The sequence below is a fragment of the Ictalurus punctatus genome, chromosome 9 (assembly GCF_001660625.3).
Source record: "Ictalurus punctatus breed USDA103 chromosome 9, Coco_2.0, whole genome shotgun sequence".
Lineage (NCBI taxonomy): Eukaryota > Metazoa > Chordata > Actinopteri > Siluriformes > Ictaluridae > Ictalurus > Ictalurus punctatus.
The window spans coordinates 31,119,306-31,144,305 of record NC_030424.2 but is presented as its reverse complement, the minus strand read 5'-3'; the positions used below and the strand labels follow the sequence as shown (position 1 = coordinate 31,144,305).

Sequence of the window (25,000 nt, the reverse complement as noted above, 5' to 3'; positions counted from 1 at the left end):
GTAATCTGTGACCTGTCTACCGTAAGTGTGAGCAACACCCAACTAACACCTCTCTGAAATTAGAAGGGGGGGGAACAAAGTACTTCCTGTTTCATTACAAAAAAAAACAAAAAACCCAAAAAACCTAACCCCTCAATTCTCCGTGGGTTACCTGCGCAGATATATTACGACCGAACGCCACTTCCCCTTGTCCTGATTCAGCATCATAAACCGTGGAAAAAGTAACTGCAACCGTTCACACGAGCCACAGCCACATGATGTAGTTGTGGCAGGACTCTGGCGAAGTGGGTCCCATCAACTTCCTCTCCTCATTTCCCTTTAAATCAGGATCAGCCCAAAAATATCCAAACAGAATATCTGTGACGAAATGAAGCATGAAAACCTTCGTGTTTCAGTAACTAGCGTAATAATCATGCTCCCCGTTATTCAGAAATCAATAAATAACTCCAGTTCCGCTTATTCTTACCACGACGCTAGATCAGACACTGTCCTGGGGGTTTTCTGCTTTTCTTTTCTTTTTAAAAGAGTGTTTAATGCGCCCTCGTCTACTTCCCCTCTCCGTTCGTCTTTTGGTTTCGCTATGAACGATCCTGTGCTCGCACCAATTCTGTTTCCAATTTTAACACGCCCGCGTCCACTTCCCCTCGTCCACTTCCCCTTCAGTTAAAATTGACTCGTCACGCTAAAAAAAAAAAAAAAAACCCGGATCACATAATTCCTGATTTAAAATAATCGGATTGGGGGAGAAACAGACGCTACGACAGCCGTGTTCCTGTTTTAATGCTGCTGAAGCGAGTAAACAGAACCTTCGTACAAAGTTAAGTGAACACTTTATATAAGAAGAGGGGGATAGGTATGGGTCCGATCGGATCGGCGGGGTCCGCACTCACCCCGGCAGTTGAATTTGGCCGTATCATAGTGTCGTTCTGCACATCTGAAAATGTACACAAAAACAATCGTTAAACAAAATTCAAATAATAAAACTGTACAGGGGTTCGGTTCCGGAACCGGAACTACACCGACTGCATGTGTGTACGTGCTTATACAGGGGCGTGTGGGTGTGTGTACAGGGGTGCGTGTGTGTATTTGTCTATAGGTGTGTGTGCGCGTGTGTGTATGTGTGTTCAGGAGTGCGTATAGGTGTACAGGAGCATGTGTGTGTCTACAGATGTGCATGTGTGTATATGTGTACAGGTGTGCGTATATGTGTACAGGAGCGTGTGTGTGTGTGTGTGTGTGTGTGTACAGATGTGCATGTGTGTATATGTGTACAGGAGCGTGTGTGTGTGTGTACAGATGTGCGTGTGTATATGTGTACAGGTATGCGTATATGTGTACAGGAGTGTGTGTGTGTGTGTGTACAGATGTGCGTGTGTATATGTGTACAGGAGTGTGTGTGTGTGTGTACAGGAGTGTGTGTGTGTGTGTGTACAGATGTGCGTGTGTATATGTGTACAGGTGTGTGTATATGTGTACAGGACTGTGTGTGTGTGTGTACAGATGTGCGTGTGTATATGTGTACAGGACTGTGTGTGTGTGTGTACAGATGTGCGTGTGTATATGTGTACAGGACTGTGTGTATGTGTGTGTACAGATGTGCGTGTGTATATGTGTACAGGACTGTGTGTGTGTGTGTACAGATGTGCGTGTGTATATGTGTACAGGACTGTGTGTGTGTGTGTACAGATGTGCGTGTGTATATGTGTACAGGACTGTGTGTATGTGTGTGTACAGATGTGCGTGTGTATATGTGTACAGGACTGTGTGTGTGTGTACAGATGTGCGTGTGTATATGTGTACAGGACTGTGTGTGTGTGTGTGTACAGATGTACGTGTGTATATGTGTACAGGTGTGTGTGTACAGGTGTGTGTGTACAGGTTTGTGTGAGTATGTGTACAGATGTGTGCGCGCGTGTACAGGCGTGTGTGTGTACAGGTGTGTGTGTACAGGTGTGTGTATTTATAAATGTACAGGTGTGTGTGTGTGTACAGGTGTGTGTATTTATAAATGTACAGGTGTGTGTGTGTGTGTACAGGCGTGTGTGCGTGTGTACACAGGTGTGTGTATTTATAAATGTACAGGTGTGTGTGTGTGTGTGTGTGTGTGTGTGTGTGTATAAATCTACAGGTGTGTGTGTATAAATGTAGAGGTGTGTGTGTGTAAAAATGTACAGGTGTGTGTGTAAATGTACAGAGGTGTGTGTGTGTACAGCTGTGTGTGTGTGTGTACATAGGTGTGTGTATTTATAAATGTACAGGAGTGTGTGTGTGTGTGTGTGTGTACTTACAGGTTATATATTTTGTAATGGTTTTTGTGTTTGGAATCCAAAAACCTGCAGAGACAAAAGAAAAGAAATGTTTAATAAGACGTGTAAAATTCCCCCCCCCCCCCCCCCCCCCACATACAACAAAAACCAACAGAAACAATAAATACATGTGTGTGAGACAGAGAGAGAGACGGATAGAGAGAGAGAGAGAGAGAGAGACAGAGAGACAGATAGAGAGAGACAGACAGATAGAGAGAGAGACAGATAGACAGAGAGAGAGAGAGAGAGAGAGACAGAGAGAGCTAGAGAGAGACAGATAGAGAGAGATAGAGAGAGAGAGAGAGAGATAGAGAGACAGAGAGAGAGAGAGAGAGAGACAGAGAGAGAGAGAGAGAGAGAGACAGAGAGAGAGAGATAGAGAGAGATAGAGAGAGAGAGATAGAGATAGAGAGAGAGATAGAGAGAGAGAGAGAGAGAGAGGGAGAGAGAGAGAGAGAGAGAGAGACAGAGAGATAGAGAGAGAGAGAGAGAGAGAGAGAGAGAGAGAGACAGAGAGATAGAGAGAGAGAGAGAGAGAGAGAGAGAGAGAGAGAGAGAGAGGGAGAGGGAGAGGGAGAGAGAGACAGAGAGATAGAGAGAGAGAGAGATAGAGAGGGAGAGGGAGAGATAGAGAGAGAGAGAGACACTAACCGTACGACGTCATCTATGTTGTTGCGGTAAACTCCCTCCAGTCTCTCGGCTGGAAACCCCATAGCGATGATGTTCGGGTAAATATCTAACACACACACCCTCGTTAAGGAACCCAAATACATCCAATCCCATTTCACACCTCTTACACAACACCGAATACACACTCATCATTAATCCACACACACACACACACACACACACACACACACACCCCCGCCCCCCTCCCCGCTGGAGTGTATTTGTACGTGTGTGTCACTGCAGAGACGGTTACTCTGTGGTTTGGTGGTAAATGGACAGCTGGGGTTTGGTTTAGTTCCCTAAAAACTGTAACAGTGAAGGCCAGGTGCTGTCACGAACACACACACACACACACACACACACACACACACACACACACACACACACACACACACACACAGAGCTATTAACACTCCGGCTCCACCTCCTCCAACACTCAATTACTGCCACAACTCTCACCAGTCTATAATAACCAGTGCGCTGGTGCTGCGGGACACCACGCCTGCTTCATCACGGACAGGTTACCATCTACTGAGCCGTAGGTGGAGTTTGGGGGCGGAGCCTAAATGCCTCCCTCCTAACTTGAACCGACTGTGAAGATGAATAATGACGTCACCGAGATCTGAACGATGAGAAACTTCACTCGCACGCCGACGCCCGCCTCCAACATTCCGACCGCTGGAGACGTACAGGTGGAGGAGAGGGAGGGAGGGAGGGGGAGGGGGAGGGGGAGGAGTAAAAATGATATATCCACTTCCTTCTGCAAAAATGAAGCAAAGAAAGAAAAGAAAGAGAAACGGAAAGAAAGAAAAGGTCACAGGAAGGAAAATCACATGCAAAAGAAGGGAAAAAGAAAGACGGACGAAGACAGAAAGGCGAAGAGAGCAAGCGGACGGTCGGGTGCAGAAAGTAAAAGACAGAAAGAAAAAAGAAAAAGGACAGACAGACAGGTGCACAAAGAAAAATGAAAATGGGATACAGAAAGAAAGAGGGTAGATGGACGCAGAAATGAAAAATAAATTAAAGAAAGAAAAAAACGAAAGGATCGAAAGAGAACGAAAGACGGGAAGAAAAAGTCGCGAAACAGAAAAGGAAAAAGGAAACGGAAAGAAGAAAGGAAAAATGAAAGAAAAAGGAAATAAAACAGACGCAGAAAGGAAACGGAGACAGAAAAGGGAGGGAAACGGAATGGAAAGAGAGAGACACCGAAACGTGCAGAAAGCAAGGAGAAAAGAATGAAAGAGACGGAACGACAGGTTTGGGTTCGGACCCAAAGGTTTGGGTCTTGGAGAAATTTTGGACCCGATTCATCCCACCTTGTGCATAGCAAACAAACAAACAAACAAACAAACAAACAAACAAACAAAGCGGGATTTACATCGTCATGACGATAAAAACGGTGACTTTCACGGCGTCATGGTGAAACTCCTCCCACCGCTGCCCGCGTCACACAGACGAGCACCGAGACCCTGGGAATGGTTTTTTGGTGCGCACCCGAGTACAGGTGCGGTGTTCACATCAACTAGATCAAACTGAACTAAACTAAAACGGCACAGAAATTCCAACACGCACTCCGTCTGATCTAATCCGATCGAATCTAATCATTAAACCGTCACGACGTCCACTGAGCATCACTCCTGGGACAGAGCAAATAAAGAGAGGCGTCATTTCCCTCTCGGTTTAGTTTCCCTCAGTATTTCCGCATTTAACATGAACTAGCTCGTTCGAATATCCGTTCAGACGTGCAACACGACGTGGTTACGAGGTCACGTGAGGTAGTAACGCTGCGCAGAGCTGTCAACAGACGCCTCGGTGGCGTAGAAGCGACTTCCAGTTCCGCCTCCCAGCCTTCACCCTGATCTCTCATTCCGTGCTTCCAGCTGTGCGCGCGCATGACCTTTTATGGAGGTTTGTGGGCGTCGCTACATGCAAACGAGCCGCATCAGGAACGCGTTTAGAAACTTTTCGAAATCCGGCGGAAGATTTTTGTTCCGTTTGCCTTACGCAAACATTTACACACAACAACAAAGTGACGAATGAAGCCCGACGGGAGATTCCATGGCTCTCAAAAACATCTTTCGGATCATAAACACCACTCTGTTCCGGACGGAGTTCACGCGTAACGATGGCAACCAAAGCATCAGATGCTGGCGAGGTGAGAAAATGCACTTTTTAAAAATGAAAATCAACTCAGAAGTGGAACTGCATGAACACACGTCACGGTTCCAACCGCAAACACACAAACCGAGCGAACGTGCAGAAACGATACGGTCGAGTGTCCGCTGATCGACGTCACGCAGGTTATTTCCCCAGTCTGGTGTGGAAAAGCCCACAGACACACCCTTCTATCGAAATAAACTGTTACTGGAGCATCAGCGGCTGAACATTCTAAATCACAACCCAAACCCCCAAAAGGCTTTAGCGCTAAAACCGACCCCGCAGAGTTCTCTCCCGGAGGAGGCGAGGTCAGAGAGGACATCGGAAACAATACACATCATCGAGATCCTCCGGGAATAACAACGTTACACTCGAGAAACTAATCCCGCCCTCCGAATACGGGGCTTTACACGCATTTTCACTTCGTGTCTAATCTGTATTGACTATTTTTGGACTTGCTCTTAAGAACAATTGGACAATGACTGGATTTTGGACAACACCAATTTTGGACATATTTTTGGACAACGCTTAGATTTTGGACAGTGATTGGATTTTGGACGTATTTTTGAAAAGCCTTTAGATTTTGGACAACGATTGGATTTTGGACAGCACTTAGATTTTGGACTTATTTTGGACAATGATTAGATTTTGGACAATGATTGGATTTTGGACGTATTTTTGGACAGTGATTGGATTTTGGACGTATTTTTGGACAGCACTTAGATTTTGGACTTATTTTTGGATAATGATTAGATTTTGGACAACGATTAGATTTTGGACGTATTTTTGGACAGTGATTGGATTTTGGACGTATTTTTGGACAGTGATTGGATTTTGGACGTATTTTTGGACAACGATTGGATTTTGGACAGCACTTAGATTTTGGACTTATTTTTGGACAACGATTAGATTTTGGACGTATTTTTGGACAGCACTTAGATTTTGGACAATGATTGGATTTTGGACAGCGCTTAGATTTTGGATCTTTTTTTTTTTTTTTTTTTTTTTTTTAAAAGAATGCTTAGATTTTGGACGGATTTTCGGACAACGCTTGCATTTTAGACTCTTCGACTGAACAAACTTCATTACAACATTACGCCCATTATCCTCGAAATCACTTGACCAATCATAAACCCGCGATTCCGCCCCAAACTCGCTCTTGTTCTTAACGTGATCCGAAAACCTCCTTCGTGATCGGTGTGGATCAAACAGAAGCATTTCTTTCCTTTAAAACAACAACCACCACCACCACCACCCAGCTCTCAATCAGAATACAAGAAGGTTAACGTAGCCTTCACCCCACTCTGTGACGGTGACGCCGTCCTACTCCACCCACGGGTTACTCATTTTTAACCAAAAGAACATGACCAAAAATAACAATACAATAAAAATCCCGGCTTGCAGGTCGAGGATACACGTCAGGTCCAGATCGAATCCATCTTCTTGGTACCGTCTCTTTTCTCGGCTCACGATCTGCTTGATGAACGCCATCACAGTTCCACAGTTTACTCACAAACACGACCGCGTATAGAAAAACACGTCCGTTGTCCCCGTCTGCACCGCTTTAGAGCAGATTTATATATATATCTATCTACACGTGCGTACAACGCGTCCGATCCGGCAGCAAAACGTCCGGTGATTATGTTAAGCGTATACTTGCGTCCAAAAAGTTCTCAAATCTGCTTAATACAGACATAAAGTCGTCGTCTGCTCGTCTGGGCGTGAAAATGTGGATTATTTATTTTTTTTAGATAAAGTCAAAACCAGGCCCTGGGGAGCTTTCCGAATCCAGCGATACCGGGGACAAGAAAAATGATGATTTTTTTTTATTTAAAAAAAAAAAAAAAAAGGCGTCCGGGTGAAAACCAGATTTCAAAACGGACGATCTCGGATGTTCCTCGGGTTCTTCGGGAATTATTCGGACTCGAGGACGAAGATGACGACGGCAGACACGGATCTACTCCTCCACGAAAAGCAGGACCGGTACGATACTCCGGTCTACGAGAACGTCGGACCGGTACGATACTCCGGTCTACGAGAACGTCGGACCGGTACGATACTCCGGTCTACGAGAACGTCGGACCGGCTCTCCGACGGAGTTCCTTTCTCCAGAAGGTTCAGTTCGGATTGAGAGCTGTTAACGAAGAGTAATGATTTATACACCTGGAACAAATCGAGCTTGTAAAAGCGGGATTATTCGGGTCGTTTAGGACGTGCAAACCGGGACGCTGATCCGAAAGGTTCCGTTAGAACTGATACATATACATATTATACAATTAGTACAGCTGAAGCTTGGCGTGTCTGTGATGGAGCCGGATCTCCAGCGAACAGGCCCGAATCCTTCCTTCCTGCTTCGTTTAGCAGGCTGCGCTGATTAAAACGAGGATTATTTCGGCGTAGAAATGAGATGCTTGAGATCTGATCTGTAAGAGTGTCCTACAGCTTGAAGGGCCCGAGCAGGGCTCCAGTCCAGACTACAGCAGGCCTGAAGCAGACTGTCTCAGTGTCTGACACAGACATAGCACGGCTTATAAATGTGTCCTAAAGCTGATCAGGATGCTCGTGGAGAGTAAAACAAACGCAGAAATCCTGAGTGTCCCAATCCTCCAGGAGAGAAAAGGGCTCTCCGATCCTCCAGGAGCCCAAACGCAGAGCATCAGATCCGCCGTGATTTACCTCCGAGCCGAGCAGGAAAACCTCTCCATCGCCTCTCATGTGGGGGAAGAGGATCCACAAAGCGTCCCTTTCACTCCCAAATGCACTTTCAATCAGTCTCTAAGTGCCATTTCTGTCTCTCTCTCTCTCTCTCTCTCTCTGTGTGTGTGTGTGTGTGTGTGTGTGTGTGTGTGTGTGTCTCCTCCACCTTTTAAAAAGCCAAAGCCGTCCTAGCGAGCGATCATCTCCGCCGTTCAAAAGGTCGACGCGATTTCCGACACACAAACGCGGCCCTCTACCAGCTCCACCTCGGCCACAGCCCGAACACCAAGCGCCCCGGGTTCAGGAGCACGTCCACGCCGCGGATCTGTCGAAGGGAATCATCTTCTTTCTCGCCGTTTCTCTCTCCGCGTCTCTCTCTCCAGCTGAACTCTCAAACTTCCATCATGGCTTCCAGCGGAGGAAAAAAGAAGCTAGATCTGGCAGAATGAAGCACCGTATCCCTCCGCCGGAGCAACAAATAGCGCCGTGTGAACGTCAGTCTCCGAGTCATTCGCGAGCGTCCCGAGCGCCGAGTTTCACTCAGAGTCACTGCGGAGGAAAACGCGTCGTTTCTTTTCTTCTCTTTTATTGTTTTTTTCTTCTTTTTTTTTAAACTGTGGGTTGTTTATTTAAAGCCGTCCCGTACACCGAGCAGGAAAAAAGGGGTTCAAAGTCTGTTCGCGCTGTGTGCGGCGGAAGAAGATGGAGGTCGAAAGATGGCGGCGCTTCGACCCTGTCAAAGTGGTCACGTGATCAGATCATTGGGGAAGTTTCTGTAATGCACGTTACAGTCGAAGAACCTGACTGTACACTCACACACACACACACACACACACACACACACACACACACACACACACACACACACACACACACAGCCTGTTCTATTTTCATTATTTTATAGTTTGTAGTATTTATATTTTTTATGTGGATGTTTATATTTATTTATTTATGTTAAAGTTCAAAATGAAATGAGCCTGAATGCATTCATCTAATATACATTACACTGATTATTATTATTATTATTATTATTATTATTATTAGTAGTAGTAGTAGTATTAACACACTTTATTATTGTATACACACGCTCATTGTTATTAATATTTTTCTTTTTGTAATGGCTTTTACAGTATACATTTTAGAAAATATTTTTAATTATTTTTCTTTGTGAATAATGTTTGCAGTCATTCTTTAAATAGTTAAAAAAAAAATTAAGTATTTTTTGTGGGCGGGTCTAAAAATTATTATTATTCCTGGTGATTATAATTATTATTATTTCCACACACAGAAACTCAAAGCAGTTACACCGTTAACCGGCATATTCTGTATTCTGTAGGTTAACATGATACACACTTCTTACTGTATTATAAATGAAGACCGGCGTCGTTTCAGATTTAGATCGATTGTCACAGTTTACAGAGGGGATAAACAAAAAGTATAAAATGTGAGAGAAATTCAGTCGGTTGAAAATAAAGTAAGGGGAAAATCAAATAAAAATGAAAAAAAAAGAGAGAAGATGTGTTGGGTACGTCACATATATAAGAGATAACTAGTAGAAGTTTATAATAAGCCGGGTGAGTAAAGTGAAGTCCGGTTGAACTAAACCAATTTAGTTCGAATGATCAGTCAAGTAAGCTCAGGACTATAATTGGAGCCCCTGGTTACATATCACAGACCTCAATTTAATAACCACTGCTCGAACACACACGTTTTAACAGGGGTCAGGTGTGTTAGAGTGTGTTAAAGTATTTTAAAAGTGTATCAGGGTGTGTTAGAGTGTGTTGGAGTATGTTTGAAGTGTGAGAGATATGTGTTCGAGTGTGTTACAGTGTGTGAGAGTGTGTTACGGTGTGTGTCATAAAGTGTGAGAGTGTGTTATGGTGTGTGAGAGTGTGTTACAGTGTGTGTGTGTGTGTGTGTGTGTGTGTGTGTGTTAGAGCATGTTAAAATGTGTCAGTGTTACAGTGTGTTTGTGTGTGTTATTAGGCCAGAGAGACAGACAGACAGGTCTGCTGATGGAAATGGACAGGTCCAGCAGGTGGCGGTAGTGCGCTGTATAGAAGTCCGACATTTAAAAAATATGACGTCATTTCTTTTGTGCTCTCAGATCAGCAGCCTCACTCTGATCTTTTCTTCTTTTCTCCATTTCTGAAAATATGCTTTTCCTGTGTTAAACTGATCTCCAACAATGACGGAATTATTCAGATATTACAAGGCTAAGAAAAAATCAATAAGAAAAAAGTGAAATAAAATATAAAGTTTTTTTTTTTTTTTCAAGTTTCAAAAAAATATAGGATAAAACAAACAAAATAAAGGTACAAAAATGCAGAGAACGTGTTGTGGATAATATATATCATATACATATCCCATATCAGCTACAGATATAAACTAACACACGCCCATGCTGTATGATTGGCTGAACACAAATAAATACAGAATGTACATCGTAAAATAGCATGCGTCATTTTTATATAAAAAAATCAAGAGATGTCTTTTATATTCATTATATGTTTGAAATAGTGCAATAATTAAAACTGCAAAGAGATAATAATAGTAAAAATTGTAAAAAAATAAATAAATAAATAATAATTAAAAAAATTGAATAAATAAATAAAACAAGAATCATGTATGTATAATATAGATAAATACACACATATATGAAGGCTATATATTTAATTTATTTGCCAAAATGGATACGTGCAAAGAAATATTTCATTAATATATAATACATATACTATTTATATGCCTTTAATATTCATAGAAACATTCAGATATAAATGAACACACTCGTATTCATTTAAAATAGTTTAAATAGTTATGTTTTTTATTCTGTAATGTTTCACCTCATGATTCACTGAGCCGCTCCTTTAAATACAGCAGGTTTCAGAAACACACCGAGTCTTGCATCATGCCTGTGAGTGTGTGTTCAGCAGTTAGGTGTGATCCGCACGTGTGTGCGTGCGCGCGTGTGTGTGTGTGTGTGTGTGTGTGTGTGTGTGTGTGTTGACAGAGATGGAGTACAGCACAGTAATTAATTTGTATAATTCACACATATTACTGGCACTATTAGACTAGTGAGGGTTCGTGTGTGTGTGTGTGTGTGTGTGTGTGTGTGTGAAAGATCCAAACATGTACCGTGTTTACAAGAAATAATGACCGAATCTGACTAAATCCACACGTTTAATGGTTGTATTTGTCTATAGAACTGGCCTTCAGCAGTTTTGAAGTAGTTTGTTATTAAAACGTAAATTTCATGTAATTACGCCACAGCGCTGTTGAGTTCTGGATTCTGATTGGTCAGAAGGTGTCGATTCATTTTCTGTAGCGCATCTGCAAATCACTGGTCTATTTATAATGAACATGTTATTGTTTTTATAGCTACAGCAAAAAAAGATTTCATACAGTGAAGCTTTTATGTAAGGAGTCTCCAGTGTCAGGAGCGAACATGTTTCGTGAACGTTAAACGTAACTATAAATGGATAAAACGCAGGACTACGCTGTCATTTTACACTTTTAATTTTGCTTGTAGCTGTCCAGCTTGCACACCGTGTCCTGGTCGCATCCCTGCAGCAGCTGTTCGTATCGTTTTCTCACATCCAGGTACAGAGGTGAAAGCTCATCGAGGCCCGGCAGGATCAAAGGTCGCTCGTTGAGCCGCGCCTGCAGCCGGAGGCCGTCGGGGCAGTTGAACAGCGCCATCAGCAGGTTAGCGGCGTATGGTACGATCTGACCGGTGCGGAACACTCGGCTGTGGTGAGAGGCGAAGTTGGAGGAGTTGAGAGGAACGTCGTCTTTAAACAGGTCCAGTAGCGTGAGCAGGGGCAGTAACGTCTCGGCGTGGCCCACCTGCACCATGACCGCCTCCGAGACACGCCCACCTGACCTGACCCACACAGGTAGCATCACATACATCATCATCATTTAAAAGACAAAGGATTTGTGAAGACTAACTGCACGGAAGTGATGTATAATTTCACATATTAGCTAATAAATAAGCACACATGAGCGGCTGTATAAAAATAAACACAAACATCGGCTATAAATATACACTTAATGAATATACACTTTCATGAGCGGCTGTATAAAAATAAACACAAACATCGGCTATAAATATACACTTCATTTATACACTGTGTCTAAAAAAGATTACAGAGCATTTCCCACCTCATCTCCTGAAATATTGTTCTGCTTACCCGCGTCACCCGCGTCACCCGCGTCACCTGCGTCACTCCGGACGGGGTTCTTCAATTTATCAATTCATTTATGATTCCAAAATGTTTTTTATCTTTGTAATCGGCCGTATGATACAGAGACACTCGTCTTTTTTGTTCTGACACTAAAACTCGCAGAACTCAGAACCTGTGAGTGAATTTCATCACTTTCAAATATTTTACAGTGTGACAGCAGCAGGATTTGATTTAATGTGAAAAAAAATCAATTAAGTAAGTAACCAAAAAGTAAGCAATAACTGACTAATGAATAACTAAGTAGCTAATAAGTAGCTAAATAACTAACTAATAAATAACTATGTAATTAACTAAGTAATTAAACAACTAACTAATAAATAACTATGTAATTAACTAAGTAATTAAACAACTAACTAATAAATAACTATGTAATTAACTAAGTAATTAAACAACTAACTAATAAATAACTATGTAATTAACTAATTAAACAACTAACTAATAAATAACTATGTAATTAACTAAGTAATTAAACAACTAACTAATAAATAACTATGTAATTAACTAAGTAATTAAACAACTAACTAATAAATAACTATGTAATTAACTAATTAAACAACTAACTAATAAATAACTATGTAATTGACTAAGTAATTAAACAACTAACTAATAAATATCTAAGCAAGTAACTAATAAGTAACTAAATAACTAACTAATAAATAGTAACTAACAGATAAGGAAGTAACTAGTAAGTAAGCGTCTAACTAACTGAGCAAGTAATTAACTAAGTAATAACTAAATAAGCAAGTAACTTATAAGTAACTAAGTTAATTAATTAAAATATTTTCTTTTTTTATATTTGTTTAATATTTATATTTATATATATATCATTAATTAATATCATTAATCATTTGTAATTAAAAACTAGTAAATTCTCCGTATTTATTTAAACACCTGGTATGTTTTCTGTGCTCTGCTGTGAGTAACACACGGGTTTATGAGATTCGCAAATCACTGCGTTCTGGTTTTTTTTTTTTTTACATTTTACACAGCGTCCCAACTTTTTTGGAATCGGGGTTGTATCATTATTGTTGTTATTATGATTCTTATTAATGGGATGATGTTCGTTTGTCAGGGTGGTGTTTATAATAGATCTTACGCCTGCTCCGTGATAAAAGCAGTAGTCGGGAGTTACCTGGTCTGATTGGCGGCCGCGTCGAGGCGTTTGAACAGATCGTGGAAGAGAATGCAGCTGGCTTTACTGTTAATGTCGTGACCAAAACCACGTTTCCAAAACTGCTTCAGATCCCCGGAGTACTCCAGCACCTAATTCAAATAAATAAATAAACCAATAATAATAATAATGCTAATAATAAACATTTATGTAGCGAATCTCATCACTCAGTGTGATTAGCAGAAGTATTTGGTTTGATGAGGAAATGTTTTTTTTTTAAAAATGACGTTAAATTACCTGTAAGTAAGCTCACATATCAATAGGATCGGTCTGAATACCGGTCAGAATCAAATCAAATCATTTTCAATAAGTTCATCCATAAATTTGCGTAGGTTCAACTGAATAGAAGAAACTGCCATAATGTGCCAATAAACAAAGAAACAAACAAACTTAGCCGTCAATTTTAACATTTAAAAGTGAGTTAATGCGAAACAGTTATGACCTGAAGACATGCGGGGACAAAACAAAACAAACAAATGTGTAAATATTTGCCAATTTAGTGTCAATCAATCAATGAAACTTAAGTGGGCTAGTGCATAATAATTACAGCAAACAACAACACAACGACGCAACTTAAAAGGAATCCGAATGAAACTAAAACTGAAATAAAATGGTAATAAATAATTATAATAAATAAATTAATTCAATTCAACTGAATAGAAAAATATCATCATTCCATTTGAATAAAATAAAATACTTCAATGAATTAAATGGTCAAAATGCGTTCTGGAGAAAGAGAAGTTCAGTAGGTGCAGTATTGATGAGGATTACCCAGAGTGCAGCTGAATTACTCAGGTTATGGATGAAAAATATCTGGAAATGAACTCCACGCTCCGATCACGTGAACACACGGATGTGCGAATGTGGTTTTGTCCGTACCTGTCCGTCCGCATCGTCGAATAACCGACACCAGGGTGTGTTCATGCTGCGGATGGTGAACTCGTACGCGCACAGATAAAACGCCGTCTCCACCGCGTCTGCAGCGCAAAGCAGAAATCTTCCGTAAATACAGTCCTGCGGCGCTACAAGCCTCAGTTTATGATGAATCTGATCAGCCAATTGGGGTGCCTGCAGGATTTAACCCCTCCCCACCACTATAAAGCGCTCTCACACACATATACTCAAGAAATGCCACTAAGTAACTAATAAAAAGTAAACCTTGCCCGCCTATTTGTTCACCCTCCGCCTCAATCACCTCAATAGTTTACGTCATGAGTCTATACGCATCTGCTGGGAAGCATGGTGGTGGTAGGAGCATCATGTTCAGGGGAACCCTCTTCTACGTAATGCTAGGTAGTTTTTACTAGCTATCTTGATTAGATACTTAACCACAGAGGGAACTCTAATGCTAGCTATGATGTAAGCTGGCGAACTAGCTGTACGCAGACATCCCACAGATTCTAAGCAACAATCCTGAACTAAATAATTGTACACGCGGGCTCAGATGACATTTCTAATCAAGAGTCAGAAGTTTTAAAACAATATTTTCTTCTTCTTCTTCTTCTTCTTTTCTCCTCCTCAGTCAAACTGCATGTATCAGGACCGATAAGAACAATCGCTGCTGCTGGGGCTAATCACCTGGCTGGCCTCTACATGCGCTGCCCAAAGGGTGCATCTCACGCACCACTTTAATCTGTTCTGTTTGAAGCGGACGGATCTCAACATTGCTGGGACTCGAATGCTCACTTCCAACCTACTCTACACCATCTCCCATCCACTCTCAACGGCCTTCAGCAGCAACAACAACAACAACAACAACAACAACAACAGCAATGCTACCCGCTAAACTCTTTTGGCGTTATCCAGCGTGGATCTGGCCCCACACACAAACACGGCCACGCACTGGATCTGATGATCTCATACGGTTTAACTATTAATGAACCAAAGATACTCAACATTCTCATTTCTGACCACTACTGTGTCTTCTTTGTAAATTTCAGCATGTACTAACACTGTGAGGGATAAGAGGACTGTCACTAAGCTCTATCTCACCACCGATACCGTCATCTTATCATCTCTCCCCTCTCCTTCACTCCCTTCCTTAGACACTCTAGTGGAGAGCTTTAGTGACAGGCTGACCAAATGTCTTACCTCTGTTGCCCCATTAAAAACAAAAACTCGTCCATCATCGACAGGCTGCGAAACACCTCACCTCAAATATCATCAGACCTTTTCACAACCGAAAAGTGCAGTGAGTTCGCAGCGTTCTTCAGCGATAAAATGGCCACCATCAGGCAAAACAGAGTCAGAGCTTGTCCTGCGGGTACGTAACTCTCCACCTATTGCTGTAAAATGTAATCTATCCTCTTTCTCAGTGTTCAGCCCTAACTCGCTCGCCCTGGTGATATCACTCACGAATTCTTCTAGCTGCTCTCTCGACCCGCTACCCAGCAGCTTTCTTAAACTGGTTTTAAATTCATTATTACCAGACATCCTGAGCATTGTTAATCTGTCCGTCCAGCAAGGAGGTTTTCCACACACCTTTAAGACAGCTATCGTCAGGCCTCTGCTGAAGAGGGTTCTGTGGGTTCTGTGCTACAGACCTGTCTCTAATCTTCCATTTCTTGGCAAAATAATTTAAATATTTGTGTCCATACAGCTCAATAACTCTCTCAACATCAATAATGAGACATTTCAGTCTGGCTTTTGGTCCAACCATAGCACAGAAACTCCATCCATCCATCCATCCATCCATCCATTTTCTATACCGCTTATCCTTCAGGGTCACGGGGACCCTAAAATAACAAAATAAGTTCTCAGGTAATCTGTCCGTTCTAGTTCTTTTAGATCTCAGTGCTGCCTTTGACACGGTTGACCCTGAGATCCTTCTTGACCGACTGCAAAACTGGGTTGGTGTAACAGGCCTAGTCCTAGACTGGTTTAGATCCTACTTATCTGGCAGGGAATATTATGTTGCACCGTGTACACACACCTCCAGATGTCATGCGATATCTTGTGGTGTTCCCCAAGGATCACTTTTGGGTCCTTTGCTATTTAACATATATGCTGCCTTTAACTGGTGTAATTAATTGATATAACCTCTCCTCCCATCAGTATGCAGATGACGCGCAACTCTATCTCTCACTCGCACCAGATGCCCACAAGTTGATTAGCACCCTTGTAATCTTCTGTAAAGCACTACGTAAACATTGTTTTGAAAAGGTTATATATAAATAAGGCTTTACGTACTTAATAATGTTGCTTTTATATTATATTGATGTACATGATAAGGTTTGGGATGCCACATTTATGGTATTTGGGAGATGACTTTATCCAGAATGACTTACAATGATCTCATTTTTGTTTTTATAGAACTGAGTAGTTGAGGGTTAAGGGCTTTGCTCAGGGGCCCAGTAGTGGCAGCCTGGTGGTGTTGGGGTTGGGATTTGAACTCGTGACCTTCATCAGAAGACCAACATCATAACCACTGAGCTACCACTTCCTGTGAAATTTTATTTCAGTTCCACGCTGAAAGTAACATTGCTAGGTAGTGCACACTAGCCTGTAGAGACGTTGATGTAAGGGAGCTGTAATCGATCGGCGAGTTTCTCCTGAACTCTTTTCATCTCTGGGCCATTCTTAAAAAGCTCCACCTCCCTCACGGCATCTTTGTTGTTCTCCACTGTCTCCACCAAGCGCTGGCATTGATCGAAAAAACGCATCAGCTTGTCGTCAATAGTGTGCGGCAAATCCAAACCTACAAGGAGATAGAGAATTGAGTGAGGGGGCGTGGCCTGTGTGTCTGTAAATCTCAGTGAAAGATGTATGGCCTCTGTGTCCTAGTGAAGGAGGCGTGGCCTCTGTGCCATAGTCACAGTAAAGGAGGTGTGGCCTCTGTGTGTCAGTCACAGTAAAGGAGGTGTAGCCTCTGTGTGTCAGTCACAGTAAAGGAGGTGTGGCCTCTGTGTCCTAGTGAAGGAGGCGTGGCCTCTGTGCCATAGTCACAGTAAAGGAGGTGTGGCCTCTGTGTGTCAGTCACAGTAAAGGAGGTATGGCCTCTATGTGTCAGTGACAGTAAAGGAGGTGTGGCCTCTGTGTGTCAGTCACAGTAAAGGAGGTGTGGCCTCTGTGTGTCAGTCACAGTAAAGGAGGTGTGGCCTCTGTGTGTCGGTCACAGTAAAGGAGGTATGGCCTCTGTGTGTCAGTCACAGTAAAGGAGGTGTGGCCTCTGTGTCCTAGTGAAGGAGGCGTGGCCTCTGTGCCATTGTCACAGTAAAGGAGGTGTGGCCTCTGTGTGTCAGTCACAGTAAAGGAGGTATGGCCTCTATGTGTCAGTCACAGTAAAGGAGGTGTGGCCTCTGTGTGTCAGTCACAGTAAAGGAGGTGTGGCCTCTGTGTGTCAGTCACAGTAAAGGAGGTGTGGCCTCTGTGTGTCAGTCACAGTAAAGGAGGTGTAGCCTCTGTGTGTCAGTCACAGTAAAGGAGGTATGGCCTCTATGTGTCAGTCATAGTAAAGGAGGTGTGGCCTCTGTGTCCTAGTGAAGGAGGCGTGGCCTCTGTGCCATAGTCACAGTAAAGGAGGTGTGGCCTCTGTGTGTCAGTCACGGTAAAGGAGGTGTAGCCTCTGTGTGTCAGTCACAGTAAAGGAGGTATGGCCTCTGTGTGTTAGTCTCAGTGAAGGAGGTGTGGCCTCTGTGTCTCAGTCTTAGTGAAGGAGGTGTGGCCTCTGTGTGTCAGTCACAGTAAAGGAGGCGTGGCCTCTGTGTGTTAGTCTCAGTGAAGGAGGTGTGGCCTCTGTGTCTCAGTCTTAGTGAAGGAGGTGTGGCCTCTGTGTGTCAGTCACAGTGAAGGAGGTGTGGCTTCTGTGTCTCAGTCTCAGTGAAGGAGGTGTGGTCTCTGTGTCATAGTCTCAGTGAAGGAGGTGTGACCTCTGTGTCTCAGTCTTAGTGAAGGAGGTGTGGCCTCTATGTGTCAGTCACAGTAAAGGAGGTGTGGTCTCTGTGTGTTAGTCTCAGTGAAGGAGGTGTGGCCTCTGTATCTCAATCATAGTGAAGGAGGCGTGGCCTCTGTGTCTCAGACACAGTGAAGGAGGTGTGGCCTCTGTGTCTCAGTCTTAGTGAAGGAGGTGTGGCCTCTGTGTGTCAGTCACAGTAAAGGAGGTATGGCCTCTGTGTGTTAGTCTCAGTGAAGGAGGTGTGGCCTCTGTGTCTCAGTCTTAGTGAAGGAGGTGTGGCCTCTGTGTGTCAGTCACAGTAAAGGAGGTATGGCCTCTGTGTGTTAGTCTCAGTGAAGGAGGTGTGGTCTCTGTATCTCAATCATAGTGAAGGAGGCGTGGCCTCTGTGTCTTAGACACAGTGAAGGAGGTGTGGCCTCTGTGTCTCAGTCTTAGATAAGGAGGTGTGGCCTCTGTGTTATAGTCTCAGTGAAGGAGGCGTAGCCTCTGTGTCTCAGACACAGTGAAGGAGGTGTGGCTTCTGTGTCTCAGTCTCAGTGAAGGAGGTGTGACCTCTGTGTCTCAGTCTTAGTGAAGGAGGTGTGGCCTCTATGTGTCAGTCACAGTAAAGGAGGTGTGGTCTCTGTGTGTTAGTCTCAGTGAAGGAGGTGTGGTCTCTGTATCTCAATCATAATGAAGGAGGTGTGGCCTCTATATCATAGTCTCAGTGAAGGAGGTGTGGCCTCTCTGCCAGTCTGCCTGTCAGTCGGAATAAAGGACAATCAGAGAAAAACACTTTAAAAGGAAAAAAGCAAATTTTAAGGATTGCAAAATCACTTTTAGGGCAAAAACACACAAACTCTTGGGGTAATGTACACACACACACACACACACACACACACACACACACACACACACACACACACACAAAATAAACAGTGCACAGAAATCTGCAAACTCATTTGTGCTGTACTTTCAACTTAGACCTTCACCACATGATCAGTGTAAAGTCACACACACACACACACACACACACACACACACACACAGACAAACACGCAGACAAACACGCAGACAAATGTATGGCAGACCTGTGCAAATTCACCTACTACTGGAGCTTCATGTTGACTTTTAAGACCTCATAGGGACAAATTTCAAGCATCGCAAATTTAAATGAAAAAACAAGCAAACAAGCAAACACACAAACAAACAAACAAACAAACAAATAAATAAATAAAACTGACTTTAAGGCCGAAACACACTTCAGCTGTTTAGGAGATCTATAAGACACTTAGAGCAATAAAAGAAAGAAATAAGAGTCAAGAAGTGTCTGTCGTAATGTGGATGTGAAACTAAAGGTCTGAAACAGTCATGGAGACTCGACCCACACACTCCTGAGGAATTTAATAAGAGCACTCAAATCTGAACAATTATATAACATTTAATATACTTCACCTTGAAGGCCGAGACCCTCCAAGACTCCGTGTTTGAAGGCCAGCGTGCTGTTGACACATCTGTGTTTGGAGCTGGTGAGGAACTTCACTCGTCCCTCTCGTAAGTTCTCCTTCGTTATAAGCGTCGGGAACGCTTTAATCAGCCTCCGAGCCAAATGTCTATGATCTGAGCGTCCTTTTTCCACCAGCCGTCCATCCATGTCCTCCTTGTACCACATCTTCCAGCTCTGGAGCTCCTTGACACAGCTCAGATCAGCTCGGTTCTTCACCAGCTTGGTGAACTGGATCATCTTCTTGATGTTCCCCGAGGTGGGGTACCGGGTTCCGTGCCTGATGATGGCGCTCAGGTGGACGGCTCTGCATTGTGGAGACGGAGGTTTCACCCAGGACTGGTTGATGGCCAAAACATCAGACATGAGATAAGGATTCACCTCCTCATAGCGACTTTTGGTGTTGAAATATAGCACGTTGTCTGGAATGGGTCCAGGCGGTGACATCACGTTACACCAGGACGATGGAAATGCGAAAGACACAGCGTGTAAATTAATAGCGGCGACCAATAAACACAGGAAACCCATTGTACTGCTGGAAATGTCACCCAAGTACCCAAATGACCCTTCTGTGACTGGTTATATTTAGTCTGAACACCAAGCCCCACCTCCTCACACTGTGATTGGTTAGTGGTAGAAGCCCCACCTCCTTTTTTATCATGACTGGCTGTCAGTTTGACCATTCTAATTACACTTACCTAACCTACATAAAGGATAACGTGAAATCAGGCCACTTGGTCATCAGTTTAAATCGAATAAATCCCTTTAAAATTGTACAACAAGCCCCGCCCATCCAGGCCACCATTGGCTAGTTGTAGCTCCGCCCACTGGCCTCAAGATTTACATAAAAATTATATAAACAGTATTGAAATAACGTATAAAATTTTATTCTAGATGTAAAGTACTACAGAAGTCAAGTACAATAGCAGCATTATATATTTTAAGTAGCACAAAAATATTATATAAATCATGCTGCAGTACTGTAGCAGTGTTATATACGACAATCAACTCAGAAATATTAGGCTATATAAATCCTGCAGTATTATATTATACGCTTGAATTATTACAGAGGTATACAATATAAATCATACTGCAGTATTATATCAGTAATAAATGTGGTATATACAGTAAGTGATGTGCAGTACAGTATAGAGTCGATAGGGGGCGCTCCGTGCTCAGTGAATGATCTGAACGCACTACAACCCATTTCCGGTTTCAACAAAGTTGAACACTCTGTTGTTTTGTATCATAACTGTCTCGTTTGATTTGTCCCTGTTTATTTCATTAAGAACATGTTTAATATATTAAAAACAAAGCTGTGTTAGTGTTCATAATAAATAATAACAAAACACATTTAAAATGTTTTCTTTGGACTGAGACTAACAACTACACAGGCATAAAGTGACCGTTTTTAAAAGTACAATATCATTATGTTTCTTAATATATCTTTAAAACAAAATAGAAATTTGGTATAACACGGTCATTCAATTCCCGTCCAATCTGCGTGCTATAAATAGTAACACAATTATATTTTAGTTTCTATTTAGTTTCTATATTCTAAGTATCTATTATCAAATTTCTTTCAGAGTTCTGTAAAGAGTAGATCAAATTTTTTTTTTCTACATTCAAAGGTGTTTTTTTTTTTTTGGTATGAATTAAAAAGACACCAAATATATGTGTGTACATCAAATACTAAAATAATCATATGAAACTACACACTGATAAAAAACAAACAAGCACTAATGATGGTGAGAAAATTTGAACAGGGATCCAGAACATTACAAAGCAGTTGCTTTCATAAATGCTGACATTAATCCGGTGCTTTAGTTTTACAGTCTATTAACTGATGTGCAGCGCTGCCTGAGACCCCCCTTTGTGTGATTTAGGAACAATAACAATAATAAACCATCCATCTTCTATAGCGCTTTATCCTTTTCAGGGTCACGGGGAACCTGGAGTCTATCCCAGGGAGCATGGGGCACAAGGCGGGGTACACCCTGGACAGGGTGCCAGTCCATCGCAGGGCACAATCACATACACACTCACACACCCGTTCATACACTACGCACACTTTAGACACGCCAATCAGACTACCATGCATGTCTTTTAACAGAAAATCACACAAGGATCCCTGCTGAAAAGAAAACCCCCAAAAGAAACCATCCCAGAAATTTTTAATGTTTCCCACTACAAATACCATTACAAACCATCAGCTAACCACTAAAACCATTACCATTACCATTATTGGTCCTTAATGGGATCCACTAGACATAACATTCCACCAGTATAAGGCAACAAATGGCCAGTAGAGACCCACAGGGACCATTACTTTTTCCATTAAAACCAATACAATTGCCATTATAGCTAACCATTAAAACCATTACATAGTAGGACGTATTAAGGATGTACTGTAGGTCCTTAATGGTATCCACTAGACATAACATGCCACCAATAGAAGGCAACAAATGACCACTAGAGCTCCACAGGGACCATTAGGCCTACAAGTATAGCTAACACCATAACTAACCATTAAAACCATTACAAATTCCATTTAGGTTTCTATTGTTGTTGTTTTCAACAGGGATGATAAAGAAGGGAGGGACGTGATGTATTTTTGGACACGGGTAGGTCATATTAGTGCATCATTAGGGCTTAGTCACGGTTAAGCTCTGGTTTGTCCAGAAAAACAAGTTTCTGCGACACAATAGACGACATCATGGACAAATCTCGTTGTGACTGCAGCGTACAGAGCGAGCACGCGCGTCTAGCTCCACTCTGAGCGCAGGGTTTGATTGGGGTTGTTGTGTTTAAGGTGCACGCTTCCTGCAGGTAAATATAAACATGTAATAAAGCGCGTGAAACTGTTATACGCGTTGTGTTGACTCTCCTACTACAGATGATCCCGTTCCTAACGCGCTTCCAGGAATTTCTTCCGGCTCCGGTGATGACGCGGTACGCAACGGCGCCGTGACCACGCCCACCCCCTTCTCCAACGTCCAGAAGCTTTCAGATAATAAAGCAGGCTGGAGGAGCACGAGCACGCGCACGCGCACGTCTCCGCCACCGAGCAGCTGGAAAAACATTACCTACAGGATTAATCTCACACCTGGCGGAGCGGACAGGGTCCGAGCCTCAATGTGGGCCGAAAATAATCCGACTAAAGTCTCTGGATGAGGCTCCGAGCTGCAGTTGGAGCTACGGATTGTGTTATTGTGTTTGTATGCGCCACCGTGTGTGTGTGTGTGTGTGTGTGCGCGTGAGTGTGTGAGTGTGTGTTATTCTGTACGAGGAGCTACAAGTCGGCTGTTGACATCATAACGGTGAGACACTGCTCTGTCTTTTATTTAATAAGATTAGTTTTTTACTGTAAGGTGTTTAGTTTGGGGTTGGTGTGGTCCTGGGGACGCCATAATCCCGGGTTAATCCCTCTGGCCTGCTTTCCCACGCGCTCCTTAATGGATAAACTCTATTTATTGATGTATTTATAATCATCATCGTAATTATGATGATGATTATTATTACTGTTAAACAAATGATTTCCATTTTCAGCATCTGTGCAGTTTAAAAGGGTCCAAAAGTTTTTATTTTGTTTATTTTTTTTACTTTCATTTCTCATTATTCCGATCCATGCATGACACTCACACGTGGCAGGAGGTTATGACGTCACATGTCACTCCTTATTGATTTGGACAGGGTGATGAGTCACTTAAAGCTGTTTTATCACAGGTTTATCCAGATCTTCAGTTGTGTGGGTGTGTGAGTGTGTGTGTGTGTGTGTGTGTGTGTGTGTGTGTGTGTGTGTGTACGTGTACGTGTCTATCTACCTAAGGAAGGAATTACACAGATTACACAAAAGAATAAATTATTACCAAGTCAACTTCCTCAAGCGTTCCTTTCTGATAGAGGAACCCTCGGGTTCTAGTTTTTGTTTTTACGCAGAACCATTAAGGGTTTTCTAAGAGAACCGAACCAAATAACTCTAGATTTCATATTTCATTCATCGTTTTTTTCTGTAAAAGTGTATCATGTATCATTGTGTGAAGATGAAGTACATAAACACCGGACATTCTTAAAAAAACAAAACAAAATGGATGCTTAATGGGGCGGCTGTGGATCAGGTGGTAGAGCGGGTCGTCCACTAATCGTAGGGTTGGAGGTTCGATTCCCGGCCCACCTGACTCCTCATGACTCCTCATGACTCCTCATGACTCCTCATGACTCCACGTGACTCCACTTGACTCCACATGACTCCACGTACTGAAGTGTCCTTGGGCAAGACACTGAACCCCAAGTTGCTCCTGATGGCAAGTTAACACCTTGCATGGCAGCTCTGCTCCCGTTGGTGTGTGAGAGTGTGTGTGTGAGAGTGTGTGTGTGAGAGTGTGAGTGTGTGAGAGAGTGTGTGAGAGAGTGTGTGTGAGAGTGTGTGTGTGTGAATGGGTGAATGAGAACCAGTGTTTGGATAAAAGCGTTATATAAATACAGACCATTTAATGTTTTTTCTTTTCTTTTTGAAAACTGGGAAGGTTTATGACAGCGAAACTGTCGGTTCTAGTTTCTCTTCAGAACCCGTTAGAGGGGAGTTCTCCCAGACGGACAAAGCGCAGAACCACGGAGATAAGCTGGAGCGGGTCGGTCTGGTGAAGACGAAATATAAGCACAGTACTGTAGTCCTTTAAAGGACTGGTTCTGTGGAGGGTTAAGGCTCTGTGGCTCGAGCCTTTTAAAGAGGCGCTACAAGAACTTTTGTGAAAGGGAACGCCCTCGCTGCAGGTTCCGCCTAGAACCTTTAAGGGTTCCTTCAGGATCATAGAGCGAGGAGCTCTTCTTACAGGGTACGTGTTCAGATTTACCCTCGCTTACTCGGATGCTGAACATCTCCGCAAAGTGGACTGAGGAGGATTCACACACACACACACTCACACACACACACACACACACACACACACACACACACACACACACACACACACTCTGTCTCTCACAAACACACTCACACACTCACACACACACACTCACACACACACACTCTCACACACACTCTTACACACACACACACACACACACACTCTCACACACACTCTCACACTTACACACTCACTCACTCACACACACACACACACACACACACACACACACACTCTCACACACACACTCACTCTCTCTCACACACACACACACACACACACACACACACACACTCACTCTCTCTCTCACACACACACACACACACACACACACACACACACACACACACACACACACACACATAGGCTGTGCACTAAATGCTAAACTGGTGGCTTACCAGTTCTGTGGTTACCCTTCTGTTACTTGTTAGCAACGTGAGCCTTGTAGCTACAGTGTCTCAAAAAAAGA

The 25,000-nt window shown here is 42.8% G+C and overlaps 3 protein-coding genes and 1 long non-coding RNA gene across 4 annotated transcripts in view; 2 read left to right on the top strand and 2 right to left on the bottom strand.

The window, feature by feature from the left end:
• Nucleotides 1-8,560, bottom strand: part of ptena (phosphatase and tensin homolog A) — a 16,226-nt gene extending 7,666 nt beyond the window's left edge. Inside the window, exons 1-4 of the mRNA XM_053682716.1 lie at nucleotides 6,548-8,560; nucleotides 2,958-3,042; nucleotides 2,289-2,333; nucleotides 891-934 (exon numbers count right to left, since the gene is read on the bottom strand). Of these exons, the coding sequence (XP_053538691.1) occupies nucleotides 891-934; nucleotides 2,289-2,333; nucleotides 2,958-3,042; nucleotides 6,548-6,623 (250 nt within the window). The 5' untranslated portion in view covers nucleotides 6,624-8,560. The remainder of the gene's footprint in view (nucleotides 1-890; nucleotides 935-2,288; nucleotides 2,334-2,957; nucleotides 3,043-6,547) is intronic.
• Nucleotides 8,561-10,632: 2,072 nt separating this feature from the next.
• minpp1a (multiple inositol-polyphosphate phosphatase 1a) lies at nucleotides 10,633-20,192 on the bottom strand. The gene is made up of 5 exons (XM_017475642.3): nucleotides 19,576-20,192; nucleotides 16,750-16,944; nucleotides 14,127-14,224; nucleotides 13,209-13,339; nucleotides 10,633-11,712 (listed from the first exon to the last, which is right to left on the bottom strand). Exons 1-5 carry the CDS (start codon nucleotides 20,150-20,152, stop codon nucleotides 11,343-11,345), a joined length of 1,371 nt encoding a protein of 456 aa, XP_017331131.1. The 5' UTR covers nucleotides 20,153-20,192; the 3' UTR covers nucleotides 10,633-11,342.
• LOC128633583 (uncharacterized) lies at nucleotides 16,916-19,037 on the top strand. Its single transcript, XR_008397006.1, has 2 exons — nucleotides 16,916-17,802; nucleotides 17,837-19,037. It is a non-coding gene; the product is annotated as an uncharacterized LOC128633583 (long non-coding RNA).
• Nucleotides 20,193-22,371: 2,179 nt separating the features above from the next.
• Nucleotides 22,372-25,000, top strand: part of sgms1a (sphingomyelin synthase 1a) — a 17,499-nt gene continuing 14,870 nt past the window's right edge. Inside the window, exon 1 of the mRNA XM_017475647.3 lies at nucleotides 22,372-22,944. The gene's annotated coding sequence lies outside the window, so the exon portion shown is untranslated. The remainder of the gene's footprint in view (nucleotides 22,945-25,000) is intronic.

Excerpts from the sequence above, each read along its gene's own strand:
- minpp1a (XM_017475642.3), bottom strand. The coding sequence starts at position 20,152 with ATGGGTTTCCTGTGTTTATTGGTCGCCGCTATTAATTTACACGCTGTG. Across the intron at positions 14,225-16,749 it reads TTACATCAACGTCTCTACAG|ACGCGGTGGAGACGGCGTTT; the intron begins GCTAGTGTGCAC and ends TTTGCGCTGCAG. Across the intron at positions 11,713-13,208 it reads GCGGCCGCCAATCAGACCAG|GTCAGGTGGGCGTGTCTCGG; the intron begins GTAACTCCCGAC and ends TGTGTGGGTCAG.